The following is a 25,526-nucleotide window of genomic DNA, read 5'->3' as shown; positions in this document are numbered from 1 at the left end:
GCTTCTTTTAAGACCCAATGTCTGCAGTTACTAACTATATACATGAACATACTTTAAAAAAAAATAATGGATACTACAATTTGGGTAAATGAGCAGGGTTGTCTTCTTGCACTGGTTAGTGCTAAATACAGCGTCTACTTCAAAGAAGTCTACACAACTTCACATCACAGACCTTGAGTATAAATGTCCTGATATGGTTTGGCTCTGTGTCCTATGAAAGTCTCATCTGGAATTGTAATCGCCATGTGCTAAGGGAGTGGCTGATTTGGTTGTTTGATAAGTCCTGGCCCTTTCTCCATTGCACGCACTCTCTCTCTCTCCTCCCTCCCTCCTCCCTCCCTTCCCTCCTACTCCTGCCACCTTGTGAAGAAGGTGCCTCCCTCTGCCTTCTGCCATGATTGTAATTTTCCTGAGGCCTCCCCATAGCTATCTGGAACTGTGAGTCACTTAAATCTCTTTTGTTTATAAATTATCCAGTCTCGTGCAGTATCTTTATAGCAGTGTGAAAATGGACTAATACATTTCCTTTCTGATTTTATTTTACTGTTTTTACCATTTGTTCCTTAGCCCTTGAAATTTCTAGCTCGTGTCCCCACCCAATCTCATGTCAAATTTTAATTTCCTATGTTGGGGGAGGGACCTGGTGGGAGCTGACTGGATCATTAAAGCGGATTTCCCTCTTGCTGCTCTCAGTGACAGTGAGTGAGTTCTCACGAGATCTGGTTGTTTAAAAGTGTGTAAAACTTCCCCCTTCACATTCTCTTTCCTGCTCTGACGTGGTAAGATGTGCTTGCTTTCCCCTTCACCTTCTGCTGTGACTGCAAGTTTCCTGAGGACTCACAGCCATGCTTCCTGTACAGCCCGTGGAACTGTGAATCAATTAAACCTCTTTTCTTCATAAATTCCCCATTCTCAGGTAGTTCTTTTTTTTTTTTTTTTAAATAAAGACGGGGTTTCTCCATGTTGGTCAGGCCGAATGCCAGACCTCAGGTGATCTGCCCACCTCGGCCTCCCAAAGTGCTAGGATTACAGGCGTGAGCCATAGCACCTGGACTTGTGTGTGTGTGTGTGTGTGTGTGTGTGTGTGTGTGTGTGTGTGACAGAGTCTCACGCTGTCGCCCAGGCTGGAATGCAATGGCGCCATTGAGGCTCACTGCAACCTCTGCCTGTCGGGTTCAAGCAATTCTCCTGTCTCAGCCTCCTAAGTAGCTGGGATTGTAGGTGCATACCGCTACACCCGGCTAATTTTTTGTATTTTAGTAGAGACAGGGTTTCACCGTGTTGCCCAGGCTGGTCTTGAATTCCTGAGCTCAGACAATCCACCTGCCTCAGCCTCCAAAATGTTAGGAATACACGAATGAGCCACTACGCCTAGCCTCCAAAGTGCTAGAATTACAGGTGTGAGCCACCACGCCTGGCTTCAGGTAGTTCTTTATAGCAGTGTGAGAATGGACTAATGTGGCCCTTTATGGTAGGCAGAATAATGCCCTCCAAAAGATATTAACATCCTAATCCCCAGAACCTGTGAATATTTTACCCTACATGGCAAAGGGGACTTTGCAGATTTGATTAAGATTAGATCTTGAGATGGGGAGACTAGCATGGATTATCCAGGTTAGCCCAATCTAAACATATGAGTCCTTAAAAGTGGAGAACCTTTACAACAGAGAGATGTGGGATGGCCCAATAAGAATCAGAAAGATGAGACATAAGAAGGATGTGATCCACTGTTGTTAGCTGTGAAGATGGAGGAAGGGGGCCATAGGCCAAGCAATGTAGGGGTGGACTCTAAAAGCTGGGAAAAGCTCTCAGGTGATAGCCAGGAAGGAAATGGGGATCTTAGCCCTACAGCTGCATGGACCTATATTCTGCCAACAACCTGAATGAGTCAAGACACTCTAGAACAGGCGTCCCCAAACTTTTTACACAGGGGGCCAGTTCACTGTCCCTCAGACTGTTGGAGGGCCGCCACATACTGTGCTCCTCTCACTGACCACCAATGAAAGAGGTGCCCCTTCCTGAAGTGCAGTGGGGGGGGCGGATAAATGGCCTCAGGGGGCCGCATGCGGCCTGCGGGCTGTAGTTTGGGGACACCTGCTGTAGAAGGTAACCCAGTCCTGCTGAAACCTGGATTTTAGCCCAGTGAGACATGTTAGACTTCTGGACTATAGAACTGTAGGATATATTTATGTTGTTTCAGTTGCTAAGTTTCTGGTAGCTTGGAATGCTAGCATTAAAATACTGATATATATATCTCCTTAATATCTCATTTACATTTAAAAAAACTTTAAAAAATTTTATGTAAGTGCCTTAAACCCTGTTTTGAAAGAAGGAGGAATAAACTGGTCAATGCATGCAGCCTACCCAGCAGAATTTACCTAGCACACATTCATCATTTACTGAAGCACTAACTCTTAACTCTGCACCAGGCACCATCCTTCCTTCAAGGAGTTGTATCAGCATGCAGCCATCAATATTCATTTTCTTCCTTTCTCCCTCAGATTTGGCCAAAACCACAGTGACTCTTAGCTATACCTGAAAATGAGAACTTTAAACTTTAAAATGAGAATTGGGAGAAACCTAAAGCTACATTATGGCTATGAAAAGTAAAAACTCAGAAGATGTGGGGAAGGCAACAGCAAAGGAAAATGAAGCCAGCTCACCCTATAATCAAGAGAATAGTCTGTGGAGTCAGACAGCCGTAGATCTTTGTTCTACCACTGTATTCGTTCCTTTTCATACTGCTATAAAGATACTACCTGAGACTGGGTAATTTATAAAGGAAAGAGGTTTAATTGACTCACAGTTCTTCATGGCTGGAGAGGCCTCAGAAAACTTATAATCATGGCAGAAGGGGAAGCAGGCACATTATTACATGGCAGCAGGAGAAAACCAGACTATCAAAGAGGAATTGTCAAACACTTAGAAAACCATCAGATCTCCTAAGAACTCACTCACTATCATCAGATCCAATCACCTCCCACCAGGTCCCTCCCTCAACACGAGGGGACTATAGGGATTACAATTTGAGATGAGATTTGAGTGGGACACAGAGCCAAACCATATAAACCATCTACTAAGATAATTTGCCCCAAATGACACAACTCAGTTTCTTCATCTGTAAAATGATAATCTCACATATCTGTTGAAGGATTAACAGTAATAAGCTTTTGATACGGTATAGGAACTATAAAAAGTGTTGAGGATTACTCATGAGAATCGGCTATACAGACCACAGTGCCAAAAGCTAATGTGATGAAGAATTCCACATAAATTCAGTCTGGCTACACCTTAGGGATTACATAAAATCCCCCAAAGCAGAAAATTTGACAACAGAAAAAGAACTATCAATTTTAGAAAAATAAGCAAAAGTGGCCCATGGCTGACCAACAGTGGAATGTTACAGTACTATCATCACTACAAACAATACTTTTTAAAAATACTGATGTCAGTATTAAAAATACTGATCCCTGGAGAGTGACTAAAACAGCAATTCCATGGATAAGAACCAAGTCTTAATAGTTTTGAGTTGAGAAACACTGCGTAAATTTAAAAGGGGCTACTATCTGTGCATGACAGCAGAGAGAATCTAGCACCTTTTTGCCAGGCATCTCTTACTTACAAGTGAAGAGTAACAGCTAAAACTAGAGTATTTAAAAACCTGCAAATACTTAAGGCTAACTAAATCCAATGGGACAGTTTCTTGTAGAAAATGTAAAGCTAGGAGGGGGACAAGGGAGGTCTGCATATATGGCTGCATCTTTTGTAGCAAAGGACACAGCCTCACCGACTAAGGATGAGCAGAGAATAACAAATGAAGTAAGCACAGCTGGGCCAGAAGGGAAGGGAAAAACAGCTGAGATGGCAAAATTAGGGTCTGCTCAAATAAAACATCAAACTGACTGGCTACTGCAAAAGGAGGAGAGCTGGAGTTAAAATCCAGGAAGGGAGCAGTTGGGGAGACAGAAGAGAAAACTTCATGCTGGACAGGAATGGCATGGGACTGAAAGGACAGAACACCAAACAGAGTGATATTATTTGAGAAGACGAGGAGGGAGAGTCACCAGAGGAGGTTTTTAGAAAGGAAAAAAGGAATGAGAACAACAGGGCCAATAGCCTCTATGATTCACTAAGGCACAGTATAAGTATTAGAGGGAGGATACTTCCCTCTAATAAATAAATAAACGGGGTTAGAGATAGAAAACAAACAGAAAAGAGCTAGTCGAAAATCTTAAAAGATCACCAATAACATACATAAAGCAAAAATTTAAGGATAACAAAAGTATATAACCTAAATTGTAGATGATGTTAAAAGATATGTTTCAGCTCTCATTTGATAAATAAAACAGCTAAGCATATCTAAAAATGAGCAAAACTAAATAATATAGCTTAGGAATCCATAAGATATACAACTATGAAGAAAAGCAGGGGAGGAGTAATATAAAATTCAGGCCAGTGGAAAACTGGATGAGAAAACAATGTGTGTTTATTATTATTCTTTAAAACTATTAAACTGTGTATACATATTACACATATTCTTTTATATACATGCTATATCTCATAATAAAAAGATTTTAATAGAATTTTTCCACCTCTGAACTTCCCAGTTTGTTTTCTGAAGATAACTCTAATAAATCTGCTTATATAATAGAATGACTAGTATTTCTGGCCACAGGTTTTGCAACATTCAGCTCCACCTCAAATCTAGTGAATCAAAATCTCCAGGGGTTGGGCTGCCGAATACACATATTTTTTTAACAAACACCCCAGGTGATTCACAAAAATCTAAATTAACTCAAATTTGAGTGTCTCCCACAGGAAGAGGTCTTCCTTCTGTTAAAACTTTAAAGCTCTTGAGAATCTAGTCCTATTCTTTCCCCAAATCCTCTAGAACTTTGCTCCCTCCCTCTTTCCTGTCTTGTATTTTCAACCTTTCAACCTCAAGGATCTCCTATCTTAAAATACAAACACACATTCACATTTATTCAATAAAATAGCCCACACATGGTTCTACTTTTAACTTCCCAGTAACTTTTTGTAAAAGCACCAATACTATGTGTAATGCTGTTTATTTTTTTAAAAAAGAAAGTAGAAGGCCTCTAAAATATAAAAAGCCCCATTTCACCAACACCAGCTCTTTCAATGTAATCAATATAAGTATATAATTTTACTCTCCTTCCCAGAAGTAACAGTTAAGTGTGCAGTCTTTGGGACTTTTTCTGTATATTTAGACATATATAAAAATCCACAGTATTTTAAAAACATAAATGAAAGTATACCTTACAGTTCTCCTCCTCATTGACTTCCGAATCAAACACTGTGGCAAAGCACTAATGTCTTCCTACCATTTCAACCAGTAGTCCCTAACCTCTACTGCACTTGACAATGGTGACCACTCTCTCTCTGGGACCTGCCTCCTCTGCAGATTCCGTGACACTGTACTGCCCAGGTCTCTCTTCCTCTTTTGCTTATTCCTAAAAGTCTCCTATGCTGGTCACTTTCCCCATATGCCCCATGAACACTAGTATTTCCCACCGTTACATCCACACTTTCATCTGTCAATTCATTCAATGAACAATCACCATCTACTTCATTCCAGGAGGACAACTGTGTCAGATTCCCATTTGTCAGTGGTTTTGCACATGAACCGATGCTCCAAAATCGTTTGCATCAAAGAAACAAATGTGGCTGCGTGCAGTGGCTCATACCTGTAATCCCAGAACTTTGGGAGGCTAAGGCAGGTGGATCACCTGAGGTCAGGAGTTTGAGACCAGTTAGGCCAACATGGCAAAACCCCATCTCTACTAAAAATACAAAAATTTGCTGGGTGTGGTGGCAGGCGCCTGTAATCCTAGCTACTGCGGAGGCTGAAGCAGGAGAATCGCTTGAACCCGGGAGGTAGAGGTTGCAGTGAACCAAGATCGCTCCACTGCACTACAGCTTGAGTGACACGAGCGAAACTTCTCAAAAAAACAAACAAACAAAAACAAATGCTTGTAATTTTGGCATCATATGTAATTTCACTTTGCAACTAATTCAAACTATATTATGATCAGCAAGCCCCTATGCCAAAGCAAGAAGATGAGAATTAGAAGAAAGTTTGAGAAGTTAACTTTTTAAAGTGATAATTATTTTCATGTCATGAGAATTTTTCTTCCTTACATAATCTTGTAATTTCAAAAGCTCAGAAAATGAACTCTCAGATAATAAGGACTTCATTTTATGTTATTAGTTCCCAAATCTCCATCCCAGATTACTCTTTCCTGAGCCAGAAATATGAACTTTCAGCTACATACCAGACATTCCCCCATGCCCACTCTGGGAGTCCCTACTCATCATTCTAATTTCAGCTCAAACATTACTAGCGCCTCCCCTCCCCTCAAGGATCCATGCACTTGTCTATTAAATAAATCTGATACTGAACGGTGTACCGTTACATCTAAGACAAAGCCAAATACCTTCCTAACTAAAAAGATTATTTAAGCCGGGCGCGGTGGCTCAAGCCTGTAATCCCAGCACTTTGGGAGGCCGAGGCGGGTGGATCACAAGGTCAAGAAATCGAGACCATCTTGGTCAACATGGTGAAACCCCGTCTCTACTAAAAATACAAAAAAAAAAGCTGGGCATGGTGGTGCGTGCCTGTAATCCCAGCTACTCAGGAGGCTGAGGCAGCAGAATTGCCTGAACCCAGGAGGCGGAGGTTGCGGTGAGCCGAGACCGCGCCATTGCACTCCAGCCTGGGTAACAAGAGCGAAACTCCGTCTCAAAAAAAGATTATTTAAAATATAACTGAGGCTGAGAGCAGCAGCTCATGTTTGTAATCTGGTACTCTGGGAGGCTGAAGTAAGAGGACGGCTTGAACCCAGGAGTTTAAGACCAGCCTGAGCAACACAGTGAAAGCCCATTAGCCAGGCATGGTGGCATGTGTCTGTGTTCCCAGCTACTTGGAAGACTTGGGTGGGAGGATCGCATGGGCTCAGGAGACTGAAGCTGTAGTGAGTGAGCCATGATAGAGCTACTGCACCCCTACCTGGGCGACAGAGATCATGTCTCAGTAGATAAATAAATAATAAATTATTTACTTTATAAATAATACAAAGTAAAATAAAATGTAAGTGGTAGGTATATACATAAGAGTGAAAAATAAATAAAAAATAAAATGTAGGCTGGGCACGGTGGCTCACGCCTGTAATCCTAGCACTTTGGGAGGCTGAGGTGGGTGGATCACCTGAGGTCAGGAGTTCGTGACCAGCCTGGCTAACATACTGAAACTCCGTCTCTACTAAAAATACAAAAATTAAGGCTGGGTGCGCTGGCTCAAGCCTGTAATCCCAGCACTTTGGGAGGCCGAGGCGGGTGGATCACAAGGTCAAGAGATCGAGACCATCCTGGTCAACATGGTGAAACCCCGTCTCTACTAAAGGTGCAAAAAATTAGCTGGGCATGGTGGCGTGTGCCTGTAATCCCAGCTACTCGGGAGGCTGAGGCAGGAGAATTGCCTGAGCCCAGGAGGCGGAGGTTGCGGTGAGCCGAGATTGCGCCATTGCATTCCAGCCTGGGTAACAAGAGCGAAACTCCGTCTCAAAAAAAAAAAAAAAAAAAAAACAAAAATTAGCCATGTGTAATGGCAGGCATCTATAACCCCAGCTCCTTGAGAGGGAGGCAGGAGAATCATTTGAACCTGGGAGGCGGAGGCTGCAATGAGCTGAGACCGTGCCCACTTGCATGCCAGTGTGGGCAACAAGAACAAAACTCCATCTCAAAAAAATAATAAAAATAAATAATAAAATTTAAGTGGGACTGGGACTGAAGAGAAGGTAAACAGAATGAGGGAAGAGAGGAGAGGACCTGCATTAAATGCAACAGGGAGTGGTAGAATTTGTTACAATCTTAAAAGAATGGATAAAAAGGAGTTGGCCAAGTGACAAAAATTTTTGACATAACCTTTTTTGATAGAGAAGGGACAAGAAGGGGAGATTCAGATATTAACAGAAATAAGAACACAACCAAAGTTTTGCCTTTGTGTACCTGGCCGAGAGTTGAGGGGCAGGAAGGGTTAGTGATAAGGTTATAATAGTAGGCAGATGCTAGAATTTTAGGAGCAAAAATTACTATAGGTTTGTATTTTTTCTCTCCCTCTATGCTTGATAATTAACTGCTTGTTAAAAACCACTTTCCACTTTATATCTACATTTAAATGACAAATTTTACTAAATGATTCAGGAACAAGAACAAAGAAAAAACGTAAAGCTACATTTTAACTGCATTTAGCCTTACAGTAAGAAAACAGCTCAACAGTATTAAAACCTCTTCTATTAAAGAGGGAACTGGGAAAAGGAAAAATGCGCATTGTTCCTTTCCCTTGAGAAATCAAAAGTACTTTCACATTTATCCTCATTTTATCTCACATAATGAGAGAAGATTATAGGTTAGGGAAACAGAAACATAAAAATTAGGTGATCTCCCTCAGTCTATGATGCATGTTTCTGACATTGACTTTTTAGAAAATCAAGGTGGCTCTCAAATTACTGATTTTAAAGTCATCTTTTCTAAGGCTATACGGAGTTTCTGTGGGTACACTCTGAATTAAAGAAATATGGTAAAGGATTTTGCTCAAGTTAATAAGCAAAAAAGGGACAGAACAGGGCAAAACAACCACAACCACCACCACCACCACCACCACCACCTCTGTTAAGCTATTAATATATACAAACAGGAATATAGTAGCCTGTTGGCTCCTCTCTTATTCATTAAATATACAAGGCCTATCTTTTACTAGGATCTTCCTGAAAGAAACACAAAGCCATAGAAAATATCTTTACTGCCTTCAAGAAGTATATAATAGATGCCTACATAATATTGAGCCTATACAAGTATCTATAGAACAAAACAGTCTGGGATCAGTATCAGAAGAATGACACAAAGTGAAAAACATAAATGCAGAAAAAAGGTAGTCATTTTAAGCCAGGATACTGTGAAAATCTTCACACAATAAAGGCTTAATATATGTTGACCGTGAAGGCATTACAGAAAACTCAAATAACACTTTGAAGGACTGATGGATTTTCCACAGGGAGAGGTTGTGCCAGAAAACACTCTAAGAATAGAGAGTAGCAGAGTCCAGGAAAAAACACAAAAATCAGCCACTGGGTCTCACTGGTTGAAGCAAGGAGGGGAATAGTGGGAAAGAAGGCTAGAAATGTACATAGGAGCTAAAATACAGAGTTCGTTCAAGGTCAAACTAAAAACTGTGAGTAAACGAGTAGCCTTTTGACATTCATGCTTCAGGAAGATTACATTGACAGTAAACCACACTGGCTGAACTTAAGTGGGGAGCAGTATGCTCCATACAATAATAGTGTCAAGAATTCTGTTCCTGAACTAGGTCGTATGAGCAGTAATGACAAGAAAGGAGTGTCTTCCCTTTCTTTGAACTGTGTGGGGACTGCTTTTGGATAAGGGCAAATTCCAAGAGAACAGAGCATTAACTTGTTAGGATTTGTAGCCCCACTATTGCCTGCACAATACTTTATTTACCTACAGTAGAGCCTCAAATAAAAAACTGGAAAAAGGCAACCAGCAAAGTCTGATTTGAATCTTTACCACTATTGAGACGGCCAAATGGCCACAGCCACAAGCTTCTATTTCTCAAACCCACTCATATTACAGTTAATGCGGCATTCCTCTCCAATCTTGTTTTTACAGTCTAAATCAAATTTTGCCAGAAGGCTTTAGAATTCTCCTTCCTTCTTCCAAATACACCACAGTATTTTTAAAATAAAGTTTATAAATCCAATTTACACACATACACACCAAAAAACCTTGCTGAAAATTCATGTTTCTAGCAGAAAGTTTTTCTTTCAGGCAGTAATCAACAAGATTTTTTTTTTTTTGAGACGGAGTCTCCCTGTGTCACCCAGCCTGGAGTGGAGTGCAGTGCAGTGCATGATCTCGGTTCACTGCAACCTCGGCTCACTGCAACCTCCACCTGCAGGGCTCAAGTGATCCTCCTGCCTCAGCCTCCCAAGTGGTGGGATTACAGGCGCCCACCACAACACCTGGCTAATTTTTGTATTTTTAGTAGAGACAGGGTTTCACCATGTTGGCCACGCTGGTCTCGAACTCCTGACTTCAGGTGATCCACCAGCCTCCGCCTCGGAAAGTGCTGGGATCGCGCAGGCATGAGCCACCGCACCCGGCCAACATACTTCTTTAGTTACGGGACCTGCTACATTATTAGTTCAACTACAAACAGAGGCTTACATTACCAAAGTTGTGCAAATAGTCCGAAGTTGTGCAAGAGTAACCACTGAAATCAGACTCTGGTATATTAATAGTTGCAACACCTAAACAATCTTTAGGTTTATTATTAGATTCAAAGTAATATCAAAACCACAGGTATTAAAAATACGAAGTTTGTTTACTTTCTGTGCCATATACTGGGATGTCATTCTAAGTGAGACTAACTGACTTTCTTTCTGCTTCAAATGGACATGAGCTCACCTGAAAATTATCCGTTGTGACACCGGACCTGACTTATTTAAAACATCAGCGTCCCCAACATATACATACGTAAGTACACACCCAGGGCACTGAACGACTGTGCGTTACTATCAAATAACCCCAGTTCCCACGTGGCAAAAGTCCACACAACCCGTTCGCGCTTTCCTAACCCCGAAAGGGATGCTCTAGCCGTCAAGTAAGGAGATGTGGCTTATTGTGACTCGAGAGTGAAGGTGTTAAAAAAGCATATATAATACAGAGGCATATGTTATATATTTTAAAGCTTTCCTTTCCTGCTCAGCTGCCTGTCCCACACCAAAAAGCGCCTTGCCCAGGCCTTAACAGATGCGTGCAGGTGGAGGAGGGTGGACTGGTCAGGAACTAAGACCCGGACCCCAACACCTTCTGCTCTCCTAGGTTTCCCTCCTCCTTTTTTCCGGGGCCTCGAAGAGACCTACGGCGAGGGGTTCCGGGGGTGGGGTGCAGTCCTGCGGATCGGGCCCCGGCGGCCCCGGGCTAGGCCTCCCCTTCTGTCGCACACTTCCTGCATCGGGCGTCGCAAACGGCTGCCGCGGCCCCCAGCTGCGGGGCCGGCCGGGTCGGGGTCCGCAGAGCCGGCCTGGCCAGGCCGCGGCCGCTCGCAGGGCCCACGTCACCAGCTCCAGCACTGCGGAAATGCAGCGGCGCGGCCGGGAGGGAGGCGCCGGGTGGGGTCCGCGTCCTCGCCACCGCCAGACGCCGTTTGCCCCTCAGCCCCGGCGCGGAGACCGCCGACACCCGCACGGCCGCGCCCGGGGCCCTCACCTGTGTCGCCGATGATGATGTACTTGAAAAGATAGGCGTACGCCATGGCCGCGGCCGCTCAGTGCCAGGGCACACGGCTCCTCCTCCCGCTGCTGCTCCTCCTCCGCGCCCCTCACCCCGGCGCCGCTCAGCCTCGAAACGCCAGGCCCCGCCCGCCGCCGCCGCCGCCGCCGCTACTGCTGTCAGCTGCCGGGAGTAAGGGGCTGCGAGGAGGCCGGACAAACTGACACCTGCCGAGCTATGGGAGACAGCGCCCGACCGAGCCCAGGCGAACAATAACAGCCTCCGCTGCGCCTCCGCCCCGCCTCCACGCCGACCCGGAAGTGCTGCGGCCGCCGGCGCCGCCGGAGGAAAGGGGAGGAGCCCCGCACGCTGGCCGCGCCCCGCCGGCCGGAGTCCCGCCCCGCCCCGTCGAAGTCCCGCCCCGCGCAGAGCTGGCCGGGCCCAGTCAGCCCTGTCCCGAGCGGGGCGAGGCCGGGCTCCGGTCGTTCCGCCACCTTTGAGCAGGAGAGCCCGGCCGCCGGGAGACGCTGGGGAACCGGGCAGGTGGGGGTTCGGGGGAAGCGGGCAGGTGGGGGTGCGGAGGACTCGGTTCCGTCGCCTTCCACCCTGTGGCGGGGGCGCGGGGCACGTGGGGGAAAGGCAGAGGCAGCGTTCGGTGCAGGGCTCCGCCCTGGGCTCCTAAAAATTTGTGTGAAAATGTGGAAGGCACGCGGCGAGGGAGTTGGGGGGCGGTATTTCTGTGTTTGGCATCGGGGCTTGACGGTGAAAATGGCAGTATTTATAAAATGGAAACCATAAATCTGAGACTGCGAAGTAAATCATGGTATGCCCATACAGTGGAATACTATGCTGCTCTCACCTGAGGTCAGGAGTTCAAGACCAGCCTGGCCAACAATGCGAAACCCCGTCTCTGTTAAAACTACAAAAATTAGCCTGGCGTGGTGGCGCTTGCCTGTATTCCCAACTACTCAGGAGGCTGAGGCAGGAGAATCACTTGAACCTGGGAGGTGGAGGTTGTAGGGGGCCGAGATTGCACCACTGCACTCCAGCCTGGGTGAAAGAGTGAGACTCCGTTTCAAAATAAATAAAAATAAAAATTAATAAAGCCTCTGGACCTGTCCTGGTTCTGAGGGCTGCTCTTAAAAAAAAAAGCTTGACTTTGGTTATGCAAAACGGAGACAATCTGTACATATATATATACAAAACATATTTTTACATGTTATACAACATATGCAACATATGTAATATATGAATCCTATATAATTTTTATCATGTATAAAAAAATACTGCTAAAGGAAAAAACAAAATGACTAATTTATGCATTTAAATAATAGTTATTGAATACTGTGTTTCATGCACTGCCAGGCATAGCAACTAGAAGCCCTGTATGTTCTATGTTCTGTTTTTCTACTTTTCTTTTTTAATCATCAAGCCCAAAATGTATCACTCTGTTCAAAAGGAGCACAGGTTATGGAAGAGGAGGTAGAGAATAGTCTAAATGTCAGGAAAGGTTACCTAGAGATATGATGTCTGAGCCAGGAATATGAATGATGAATAAGAGTTTATCAAAAGAATCCCAGCACTTTGGGAGGCTGAGGCAGGTGGATCACAAGGTCAGGAGTTCAAGACCAGCCTGGCCAAGATGATGAAACCCCGTCTGTACAAAAAATACAAAAACAAAAACAAAAACAAAAAAATTATCCAGGCATGGTGGTGGGTGCCTGTAATCCCAGCTACTCGGGAGGCCGAGGCAGAGAATTGCTTGAATCTGGGAGGTGGAGGTTGCAGTAAGCTGAGATTGTGCCACTGCACTCCAGCCTGCGCGACAGAGCGAGACTCCACCTCAAAAGGAAAAAAAAAAAAAAAAAGAGTTTGTCAAAAGAATAACAGTTTGGGGAAGGGAACCAAAGTTTATGGACAAGGAACAGAATGTGCAAAATTCCTGGATCTGTTCAGGGAATTTGAAATTACATAAGGAATTTAATTGACTAACCCGTATCCTCATAACCTATAACCCCATATGGAAGGAGAATCATTGCTGGCGAAAAAGTGATTGGGATTTAGTGGCCCTGGTTCCTGTTGCATAATACTCTCCTCTCCTCTTTGGAATCTATCATGTTGTAATTAGTACTGACACCATTATGCTGGCTAGATATGGAGGGCTGCTACATGCTTTGGATGGCCTTGCCAGATACGAACTCACAAGGTTTTTCTGAAATATTTGGAGGGGATTTTACTAAAGGGTTAGGGATGGCACAGAAGAATTTGACATGAAAAGTTACCTGGAATCTCAAAATTTGGTTCGTTTACCTTGAGTTTAAGGAAGGGGAGGTCCCTGCCCAAGGCCTCCAGGTTTCAGACGTCATTTTGTCCCTCCCACTTGAGTGCCTTCACCGAATCTTCCTGGGTGATAGAGGAGAAGCTCAAGTACTCACTCTCACAGGATAGAGGGATGTGGCCTTTTTTCACCAACACAGCCTAAACAGGACATCTCTATCAGGATGTTACACAAACGTCTAGCCTCCTAGGAGTCAGGAGTATTCCTGTATTATTAGAGTAGGAGAGTACCTGGAGAGATCTCTATGCCAGGTTATGCAGGGCCTTGTATGATATGTCAACATGCATTTAAAACTTTACCCAGCAGACACAAGGGAAATTGTGACAGGAAAGAGGATGAGAACTGGATTTGTAACAAAAATCATACGCAAGGATATAAAGCTATAGGGGCAATGTGTTGTAAAGAAAATAACTTAGGAAACCTGGCTTTTGGTCTTGGCTCTACCTGTAATTGATTGAATATGAGGAACCATTTGGCCTCTTAAAGCTTCAGAGTGCAGGTTACGATGGCTTGTGCCTGCAGTTCCAGCTACTTGGGAGGCTGAAGAGGGAGGATAGCTTGAGCCAAGGATTTAGAGGCTTCAGTGAGCTAGGATGCTGCCACTGGACTCCAGTTTGGGCTATAGACTGAGACGCTGTGTCTTAATAAATAATTATTGAAAGAATTATTTTTAAAAATCTGAGGGCTTTAGTATGCTCGTCTATAAAGTAAAGGAGTTAAGTATTTCCTAAAAGGGCCATTCCAAGCATGAAGTCCTTTAATTTTATGTTTAGCCAGCCTCCAAATCTAAAGCCATCTGTAAAGAATGGCTCTAAAGCCATTTCTCTTGTGGAAATGCCAGGACCATAGATGTCAAATGCCTATTGTTCTGATTGATTGATTTATTGATTGATTGAGACGAGGTCTTGCTCTGTCATCTAGGCTGCAGTGCAGTGACCTGATCACCGCTTACTGCCGGTCTTGACCTCTTGGGCTCCAGTGATTGTCCTGCCTCAGCCACCCAAGTAACTGGGACCACAGGCACGTGCCACCATGCCCAGCTTATTTATTATTATTATTATTATTATTATTTGGAGAGATAGAGACTCCGTGTGTTACCCAGGCTGGTCTTGAACTACTGGCCTCAAGCAATTCTCCACCTTAAAGGACAGAATTTTTCAAGTTCTTTTCTGAGTTTCAGTTTCCTTTTATGGAAAATGTGGATAATAACTGCCTCACAAAATCCATCTAGGATCAAATAATGTATGTGAAAATATTGTGTAAATTATGAAAAATATATATCTAATACATAAAACTCTCAGTGCTGCATAATATTTAGAAATTACCTTGAGGGGCTGAGTGCAGTGGCTCACGTAGGTAATTCCATCACTTTGGGTGGCAAAGGCTGGAGGATCCCTTGAGCCTAGGAGTTCAAGACCAACATGGATAACATGGTGAGATCCTGTCTCTACAGAAAATTAAAAAGAAAAAAAAGAAATTACCTTGAGGAAGTAAAGGCCTAATCACTTATATAAATTCATGATTTAATATCAGCTTCGTTCCTGGCTCTATTTTATGTCTCTACCTTTTTTTCTATGTGTGATTCATAATATTTTGTTATATTTTCTGTAAATCTATAATCTCTTTTAAATCCTCTTGGAAAAAAGACAGGGTATAAAAAAAAAATCACATAAACCTCATTTAAAACATTTTCTTTAGCCCATAAAATCCAAGCATATTTTTCAAGAAAAGTTCCCCAGACAGAATAACAGAAATAAACCTCTCTTCCATTGAATATAGTATACTTCCTGGGATTTTCCATTCAGTTTGATTTTCAGCTATTTTCACTCTCTTAGAATGTATTGTGATAACCCTGTCTCTTAACCTTACATCATATATGGTCTGAAGGTCATAACTGTGAAATTTAAAGATTGTCACTACATTCTTCAGTGTCTCCTAATCAAGTTCTCCATGACGTTTTCGAGTACAATACTATATTAGAACTTTGCATTTGCTTCTCCCAACCAAACTTTCGTGTTTATATTTTCTCTGATTTTAATTATTCTCAGTCTTTGGGAAGAGGTTTAGGGTGGAGTGGAATGGGAGAAGGTGGTTGGGAATACTGTAATCTTGAGGTTCTTGCCTTTGTTTCTGTGGTTCCTTAGCTAATCCTTCTGAAATGATATGCAAAACTCATAATGATGTATATATTTGCACATGTACACTTTTATGGGAGAGATTCTTCCATGACCCAGAAATAATTAAGAACAACTGTAAAATGCCTTCCTTCAGCCATGTCCAAATACTATAATAGAACTAGTTTTCCAGCAAATGCTTAAAACTCAGTACCAGTTTTTTTGTTTTTTTTGTTTTTTTTTGTTTTTTTTGTTTTGTTTTTTTTTTAGAAAGAGTCTTGCTCTGTCACCCAGGCTAGAGTGCAGTGGTGTGATTTCAACTCACTGCCAACCTCCACCTCCTGGGATCAAGCGATTCTTGGGCCTCAGTCCCCCGCGTGGCTGGGGCTATAGCACATACCACCATACTCAACCAATTTTTGTATTTTTAGTAGACACGGAGTTTTGCCATGTTGACAAGACTGGTTTTGAACTTTTGGCATCAAGTAATCCACCTGCCTTGGCCTCCCGAAGTGCTGGGATTACAGGCATGAGCCACCACACCTGACCTCAGCATGAGTTTTGGAAGAAGAAATAATTAGACTGAAATCCTGACTACACCACTCAACATCAGCTGAGTGATCTTGGATAGATTACTAAATGCTCTAAGCCTTAGTTTCCCCTCTGAGGTGACATATATAAATGTCTAGCACTATGTCAAGCACACAGAGGACACTTCATAAACAGTGAGGTCATTTTCCCCTTCCTTTCCTCTCCTCCCTGTCCTCTCCCACCTTCAGCCGGTTAATAAGAACTGTAGCTCCAAAGCAAATAAATTATCTTTCTCTACCTCATCTCACCCAACTCCTGGCAATAACAACAACAACGACAACAACAACAACAACAAAAAAAAAAACATAGGAGGCTGGGCACAGTGGCTCATGCCTGTAATCCCAGCACTTTGGGAGGCCGAGGTGGGTGGATCGTCAGGAGTTCGAGACCAGCCTGACCAGCGTGATGAAACCCCGTCTCTACTAAAAATACAAGAATTAGGCAGGCATGGTGGCATGCACCTCAAGTAGGCCAGCTGCTTGAGAGGCTGAGGCAGGAGAATCACTTGAATTTGGGGGCCAGAAGAGGGGCAGCTGCAGTGAGCCAAAATTGTACCATTGCATTCCAGCCTGGGAGACAGAACAAGACTCCATCTCCAGGAAAACAGACAAACAAACGTAGGAGTTAAGTCAGCCCAACAAAGACCCTGCTTTAAAGGAGATTCAAGTCTTCTTGTGCTAAATCGTAAATAACTTTGGGCTGATGAAGACTACGGGAGAGGTGCTCTATTATTTTACAGAGTACAATTTCTTCTAATTTCTTTTAGGGAAATGAGGGTAGGTTTTGCAGAGAGAGAATCTTTTAAGTGGGTCTTCAAGGGCATTATCTTTTATAGGTATTGCGTTAACCTAGTCATTCCAGGTGCTTCAACAACCCTCCTTCTTCTTTGTTTCCCTCATCTACTTGATATGCCATTTCTATTCTAGTTAGGTAACATTCTTAGTAGTATTCCTTGCTTTGCTTTTCTATTCATGACCTATTTCTGGTTCCATGTTAAAGTCAGAAGTGACTGTTTTCTCTTTTCCATTCTGCTAATCCTTCAAAAAGCTATTTGAAAAGTCAAAAATTAGTGACAGCAAATTCACATCCTCAAAGTGTGTATAGGTGGGAGAAAAAAGTTTCTTTTATAGGTAGGCTATTCTTTTATAGCAATGGACTGATCATTAGTAATAGAAAGGACTGATGTAAGTGCATGGAGCAGAAACAATGAATACTGGGATAATAATAAGCTAATTTTATAAAATAGTGCATTAAAATTATAACTATATGGCCAGGCATGCTGGCTCTCACCTGTAATCCCAGCACTTTGGGAGGCTGAGGTGGGAGGATCAGTTGAGTCCAGGAATTCAAGACCAGCCTGAGCAAAATAGTGAGATCCTGTCTATATAAAAAAATTATTATTGAGATGAGGTTTCTGTCACTCAGGCTGAAGTACAGTGGTCCAATCATGCTTACTGCAACCTCAGCCTCCTGGGCTCAAGTGCTCCTCCCATCTCAGCCTCCTGAGTAGCTGGGAGCACAGGCATGTACCACCACCACTGGCTGACTTTTAAACATTTATTTGTAGAGCCAGGCACGGCAGCTCATGCCTGGAATCCCAGCACTTTGAGAGGCCAAGGCCAGTGGATCACTTAAGGTCAGGAGTTCAAGACCAGCCTAGCCAACATGGTGAACCCCGTCTTTACTAAAAATACAAAAATTAGCTGGGTGTGGTGGTGCACACCTGTAATCCCAGCTACTAGGGAGGCTGAAGTAGGAGAATCACTTGACCCAGGAGGTGGAGGTTGGAGTGAGCTGAGATCATGCCACTGCACTCCAACCTGGGCAACAGGTCAAGACTCTGTCTCAAAAAAAAAAAAAAGGCCGGGCGCGGTGGCTCAAGCCTGTAATCCCAGCACCTTGGGAGGCCGAGGCGGGTGGATCACGAGGTCGAGAGATCGAGACCATCCTAGTCAACATGGTGAAACTCCGTCTCTACTAAAGATACAAAAAATTAGCTGGGCATGGTGGCACGTGCCTGTAATCCCAGCTACTCAGGAGGCTGAGGCAGGAGAATTGCCTGAACCCAGGAGGCGGAGGTTGCGGTGAGCCGAGATGGCGCCATTGCACTCCAGCCTGGGTAACAAGAGCGAAACTCCGTCTCAAAAAAAAAAAAAAAAAAAAAAAATTTGTGGAGATGGAGTTTTGCTATGTTGCTCAGGCTGGTCTCAAACTCCTGAGCTCAAGTGATCTTCCCACCTTGGCCTTCCAAAGTACTGGAATTACAGGTGTAAGCCACTGTGCCTGGCCATAAAAATTGTTAACTATTAAGAAAAATTACTATATAAGCTGGACACGGTGGCTCATACCTACATTCCCAACTACTTGGGAGGCTAAGGTGGAAGGATCCCTTGAGCTCAGGAGTTTGAGGCTGCAGTGAGCGATGATTGTGCCCCTGCACCCCATTGCTCTCCAGCCTGGGCAACAGAGTGAGACTTCATCTTTAAAAAACCCACTATATAAGTATATTAAATTAATGATTAATGGAGAACCTAAAAGTGAATTAAAAATAAGAATAATGTTCTTAAATTAATTATTATTTCTAAGTCCTAAAGCTTTGCTTAGTGCATTCAACAAGAACGTGATCTGGAGAAAGGCCCCATTTTGGATTCTACAAGGTCTGAATTATAGTCTCTTCCTTGCCACTAACGAGCTGACTTTCAGAAAATCGTCTTCAAACTTTCATCATCTGTCGAAAAGAGATAATAATTCTGGTTACTTAAATAATAGCATTTCTAGCCACAGACTTGAAGACTAGGAGAGAATATACCAAATTGCAATGTATCCAAGTATATTAAGAGATCAACTCCTACAGATCCAGGTAATAACATCAGTAGTATTTTATCTTCCGCATTGTTAATATTTTTTACTCTTCATTTGTCTTTAATATGTCCTACGTTTGATGTTAAATAATAGGTATTCCTTGCTTTGGACAATTTGGGATTGGAATGGGACTGGGATCATGAAAAGTATACTTCACAATGTGCTAAAGAGAGAACTACTTGTTACTATTCTGTTGTTGTTTTTGGCTTTACTGCTTCTTGTGGAGCAGGGCTACCCCACCGGCAGTGTGCCCAGAATAGCAGTACTTGTTACTCTTACAGATGTCTCAATTAATTTTTACCTTTATCCCTAATGATGTTTACATTTTGATAAAGAAAAATTCATTTTGTCTTTATTTTTCGAGAAATGATCATCAGCCTTCATCCCTGTGGGAGATGAGGACAGAGAAAGCTTTCTGTCTCTGATGTCTTTTGCATGAGACAAGATCTTAGGAAGTAAGTGGTACAGGGAATTGTGAGATTACATTTCACCCCCTTTTCTGTCTCCTCTCTCTTTTATATAGCCTTTATCTCTGCTTCTAACAATCCCATTATCAGAATTTCCAACATAATGTAATGGTGAGAGAGAAAAATCGCCACCACAGGATCAAATTTCACTTGTAATCTGGAGAAAATAGGAGTCTAGTTTTCCAAACATTTCTATTAAAAAAAAAAAAAAAAAAGTTGGACCAGGTGAGGTGGCTTATGCCTGTAATCTAGCGCTTTGGGAGGCTGAGGTGGGCTCATCATGAGGTCAGTAGTTCGAGACCAGCCTGGCCAACCTGGTGAAACCCTGTCTTTACTAAAAATATAAAAACTTAGTTTGGTGTAATGGCGGTCACCTGTAATCCCAGCTACTAAGAGAGGCTGAGGCAGGAGAATTGCTTGTCTCTGGGAGGGGGAGGTTGCAGTGAGCCGAGATCGTACTACTGCACTCCAGCCCTGGTGACAGAGTGAGACTTCATCTGAAAAAAAAAAAAAAAAAGAAAAGAAAAAAAGAAAAAAAAAAGTTAAGCTATTAAAAGAATAAGTCTGTTCTCCAAAAAGCAAAATTATGTCTCAGGACTCATATTAAAAAAATCTGTAAGATTAATTCAGATTTGTGGGAAGAATAATCTCTCTACTTCCAGTGCTCTTTTAAATTTCCCAATTTAAAGAATATGGAGATCAATTCTCAGGAACCTCTACAAATGTTCAGGTTAGGAGAAAATACTGCACAACCTTGAAACAACAATAAACATTTGATCTCTCACACAATTTTTGTACATCAGAAATCTAGGAGCAGCTTAGCTGGGTGATTCCGCCTTAGGGTATTATCTGTTGCACTTAATTTTTTAGCCAAGGCTGCAGTCATTTGAAGGATTGACTGGGGCTAGAGGATTTTCACCCAAGATGGCTCACTCGTCCAGCTGTTGACAGGAGACCTCGGTTCTTTGTCACATGGAATTCTTTGTAAGACTGTGTGAGAATCCTCATGACTGCAGCTGATTTCTTCCAGAGAGGGTGATCTGACACAGAACAAGGCAAAAACCTCAAAGTCTTTGTATGACCTAGCCTCAGAAGTTACATATCATCACTTCTGTATTTTGTTGGTCTCACAGACCAGCCATGATAAAATGTTGGGAGAAACTGCACAGGGGCATTTATGCCAGAGGCAAAGGTCACTGGGAGCCATCTTGGTAGCTGGCTGCCACAAACCTGAATAGATAAAGAAATAAAAACAAGTATCTAATAAATATCATCTGAAGTCAGATACATTTTGAGTCAAATCACATTCATGTAATCTATCTACATACAAGGTTATTATAAATGGATTCGCCTACAAAGAAGTTTGGTGGTTTTGATTTTATATACTGCTAAAATATTTTATTTTATATTTTTTTGAGATGGAGTCTTGCTCTGTCACTCAGGATGGAGTGCAGTAGCATGATCTTGGCTCACTGCAACCTCTGCCTCCCAGGTTCAGGTGATTCTCCTACCTCAGCCTCCCAAGTAACTGGGATTATAGGAAAGTGCCATCACATCTGGTTAATCTTTTTGTGCTTTTAGTAGAGACGGAGTGTCACCATGTTGGCCAGCCTGGTCTCAAACTCCTGACCTCAAGTGATCTGCGTGGCTGAGACTCCCAAAGTGCTGGGATTATAGGAGTCAGCCACTATGCCTGTCCTGCTAAGAATGTTTTAAATAAGGAACTGAAAAATAATTATTTTTGGCTGGTGCTGTGGCTCACACCTATAATCCCAGCTACACAGGAGGACTGCTGGAAGCCGGGAATCCAGACCAGCCTGAGCAACATAGTAAGACCTCCATCTCTAAAAAAAATAAAAATAAATTAGCCAGGCATGGTGGCATGTAGTCTTATCCACTTGGAAGGATCACAGAGTTTGAGGGTACAGTGAGCTATGATTGTGCCACTGCATTGTAGCTGGGGTGACAGAGTGAGACCCTGTCTCTAAACAACAACAACAACAACAATTGTATAGTCATTAGCAAGCAATGAGTTTCTGATTAAAAAAAAATAATAATTGTGTAGTCAGAAAAGGAAGATAAAGTATATTTTTTCAGTTTAAAAAAAAGTTATGTTCAAAGCAGTTGTTTTGAAGCTAGACAGCAATGCCAAAGTATTAAAGAAAAGATTTTTAAAGATAATGATTACTGTTTGTTTCCATTCCAAGTCCTTGTGGATTTATGTGGACAACAGAGTAAACCATTTATTTCCACTTTTTTATGAACTCTGAATCATTTTTTAGAAACTGCATATTTTCCTGCCTGTGAAAACTCTTATATCCAAATATTATAGCAGCTATTATTACAGATAGCATTGTATATTATGCATCATTTTGCATTTTAAGTTTCAGGTTAACAAAATTTACACTAAATGGAGGTGGTGGAAGCACTGCCTTTAGCTAAGCAAGTTTACGGTACAAACCAGTAGGGAAGCTTCACTATCATTTTATTCCCCAAAAGAATCTTTTGTGATACTACAGTTTAGTAATCTTTATTAGAAGAACTGCAGGCTTATGTAATTTTGGAATATTATCTTGAAGTTTTTATTACCAGACTTACTGAAAAGCATTTTTTGCTCTTAGTAAGTGGGTATTTTAATTTTCCTGATACTATGTCTGATACAAGTTATAATATGAAAACATTTGTTTGAAAGAGCAGAGTATTCAGCATCGATACACTATACTTTTTGTTGATTTTTTCTTTAGAAAAATCAATTATAGACAAAGCCTCTTTAGAACGAGATCCTTCTTCCTCTCTTTGAATCAACTGCAAGCATTTCTGAAAGGTTCTTCTTTCACTTCACCTCAGAAGACACTGAATCCAAATACCAGTGGTGAGATTGTCTGATCTGAACTCTGAGATAAGCTATTTTGCTTTAAAGAAACAAAAAACAGCCAGGTTATTGAATTACTAATTGAAATACAAAAACTAAATTACTTGCCTTTTCTTTCTTGGGAGCAAACAGAGATGAGGAAGTAGACATGTAACATGTTTTATTATAAGGGACCCAGTAGATAAGAAATTGAAAGACTCAGTTTACAGGGATCCTTCAAGTAGTGTTAATTCACTCAAGAATTTTTTTTTTTTTTGGGGGGGTGGGCAATGGAGTCTTGTACTGTTGCCTGGGCTGGAGTGCAGTGGTGCGATCTCAGCTTACTGCAACCTACGTCTCCCAGGCTCACGCAGTTCTCCTGCCTCAGCCTCCTGAGTATTTGGGATTACAGGTGTGTGCCACCATGCCTGGCTAATTTTTGTATTTTAAGTAGAGACGGATTTTCACCATGTTGGCCAGGCTAGTCTCGAACTCCCAACCTCAAATGATCCACCTGGCTTGGCCTCCCAAAGTGCTGGGATTACAGGCATGAGTCAACGCGCCTGGCCCAATCAAGAAAATTTTAAAGTCATTTAAGTAAATATCAATTTAATGATTTATTGAATGCAATTATATGAGAAAGAATATTTGAGACCTGTCATTCAGATGCCAGGCACTCTGCCAAGTGCTATGGGTAAAGAGAGAGGTAGGCTTACTGTGAATCTAATCAAGCTTAAGTTCAGGGCCCCCAATTTGCAAAAACATCTTTTAATGCAAATGTGTTCACACGATCAATTTTCTTTCTTTTTTTTTTCTTGCAAATAAAAAGTCGCAAAAGTAAGATATCTAAATCTTAATCAGTGAATTCTATTGTCTCTTTAGTCTTCACTCCCATCTATAACACTTCCTCTTGTGTTGGGAGGTGTTACAGAATATCCACAGATCTTTTTTTTTTCCCCTGGTACTGGTTATGGAAGAGTATTGTTGAAGATGCATTTAGTTTTGTAAGATATATTAATTTGGTCACTTGCATGTGTAGTTGAATTATTGCCAAGAGTTGTCCAGTATAGAAATGGCTTCTAGAGATACTGCAATCTCTGCTGTGCTGATTCACACTGCATCATATGATGTAGAGATTGTATCTTAATATTAGCATGTCCTGCTGGATTTGCTTTTTATTACTAAATTGCTAAATAACCTTAGAGGCTAAAAGCAATACAGCATTGTGAGACAATAAGTGGCTGTTGTCTTTAGCCTCTAGCATTGTGGTAAATCTGGGCATAGAGTCACTGGATTTTCTACTCAGTATCTCATAAAGCTGAACTCAAGGTGTTGGCTCGGTTGCATCCTCATCTGCTACTCTGAGTTCCTTTCCAAGCTCACATGGTGTGGCCAGATTCATCTCCTTTCAGTTGTTATTTCCTTCTTGGCTGTTAGCTGGGAGCTGCTCTCAGCAACTAGAGGCAACTTGCATGCCTTATCGCATGACCTACTCCATTTCCAGAGCTGGCAATAGAGAATCTCCCTCATTTTTAATTCTTCATGCTTTGAATCTCTTTGTCAGGAAGGGTGCTGTTCCCTTTAAGGACTCAACTGATAAGATCTGGCCCACCCAGGATCATCTTTCTATCTTAAGATGAACTGATTTGGGACATTATTCACATCTACAAAATCCCTTCACAGGAACACCTAAATTTAGTGTTTGAACAACTGGAAAAAGATATGTATATGCCAGGGTGTAAAAATCTTCGGAGTCATCATATATTTCTATCTACCACACCTGCTATGCCCAGCATTGAAAACGTGGGTTAGTGAGTTTTACCTATTGTAAAACTTTTCAACTCAGAATGTATATTTTCAAAGATTTGGAAAGAACTTTCAAACATAAATGAAAACATTTTCCAAAAGCTCACACAGCTAGAATATACCATTTTAGTAGACTCCTGATTTATTTATGAAAAACCTTCATGTGTTTATTTATTAGAACAAAGACTTCATAAAAGAGTTAACAAATGTGCAATAAAAGCAATAGAGGTGAATGATAAAATTAATAAAAGCTAGGTACAGTGGTGCATCATGCCTGTACTCCCAGGACTTTGGGAAGCTGAGATGGGAGGATTGCTTAAGCCCAGGAGTTTGAGATCAGCCTGGGCAACAAAGTGAGACCTTGTCTCTATAAAAACAGAAAGTTAGCAGGCCACTATGGCATGTGCTCATAGTCCCAGCAACATGGGAAGCTGAGGTGGGAGGATTGCTTGAGCCCAGGAGATTGAGGCTGGCTGCAGTGAGCCATGTTCCTGCCCTTCGCTTTAGCCTGGGTGACAGAGTGAGACCTTGTCTCAAAAAAAAAAAAAAAAAAAAAAAAAAAATACTCAGTGCCTTTTTTGAACTCAGAGGAAAGGGGTCCTGCCCTGAACCCTGCATTTTAGAGTACCTTGCCCATCACAAATGCCAAAGCACAAAGATACTTGTTTTTCTTTTTGACCTCATGGTTGCAGAAAGCTGGCTGAGAACAGGAGAGAATGGCTTGGGGGAAAAAAAGCTGTTTCAAGTTGGCCACCCCAAATCACCCAGATGGGTATCCAGGCAAATCGGGGTCCCTAGGTACTTGCTCTTCTTTTCCTTTTCTACTTGCCTGGTATTGTTTTGAGAGGTGAACCTCTAGAAGGGCAAGATTTTTGTGTGTATGTGAAACACGACAAAGGGTATCTGTTTACCCTAGCTCCCTGAGGAACCTAAGTCACTCCTGTTCTGGCATTCGAGTGGGTCCGGGCAGCACCCAAGAGTCCAGGACCTCACTAGGTTCAACTCATTGACAGACTGTGTATGGAAGAACTGGAAAGAGAAAAAATATAAGCATGATTTCTGCATGTTTTGCCTGATGAACAAAGTAATGCAATTAATTGAGGTAGCAGTAGATCATGTATGTGAGAAAAAGGAGAGTGAATCAAAGATTCTGTTTCAGACATGTTGAATTGAGATGCCAGTAGACT

General features: G+C 42.2%; 1 protein-coding gene and 1 long non-coding RNA gene across 2 annotated transcripts in view; one reads left to right on the top strand and one right to left on the bottom strand.

Moving 5' to 3' along the window:
• The window catches only part of RAB2A (RAB2A, member RAS oncogene family), an 88,085-nt gene extending 76,500 nt beyond the window's left edge, over positions 1-11,585 (bottom strand). Inside the window, exon 1 of the mRNA XM_010346046.3 lies at positions 11,308-11,585. Coding sequence (XP_010344348.1) covers positions 11,308-11,353 — 46 coding nt within the window. The 5' untranslated portion in view covers positions 11,354-11,585. The remainder of the gene's footprint in view (positions 1-11,307) is intronic.
• A 45-nt stretch (positions 11,586-11,630) lies between these two features.
• Positions 11,631-25,526, top strand: part of LOC141581426 (uncharacterized) — a 29,231-nt gene continuing 15,335 nt past the window's right edge. The window contains exon 1 of the long non-coding RNA XR_012514014.1: positions 11,631-11,853. This is a non-coding gene — a long non-coding RNA (uncharacterized LOC141581426). The remainder of the gene's footprint in view (positions 11,854-25,526) is intronic.

Source organism: Saimiri boliviensis, chromosome 15, assembly GCF_048565385.1.
Source record: "Saimiri boliviensis isolate mSaiBol1 chromosome 15, mSaiBol1.pri, whole genome shotgun sequence".
NCBI classification, from domain to species: Eukaryota; Metazoa; Chordata; class Mammalia; order Primates; family Cebidae; genus Saimiri; species Saimiri boliviensis.
This window is presented reverse-complemented; position numbering and strand designations above follow the sequence as displayed.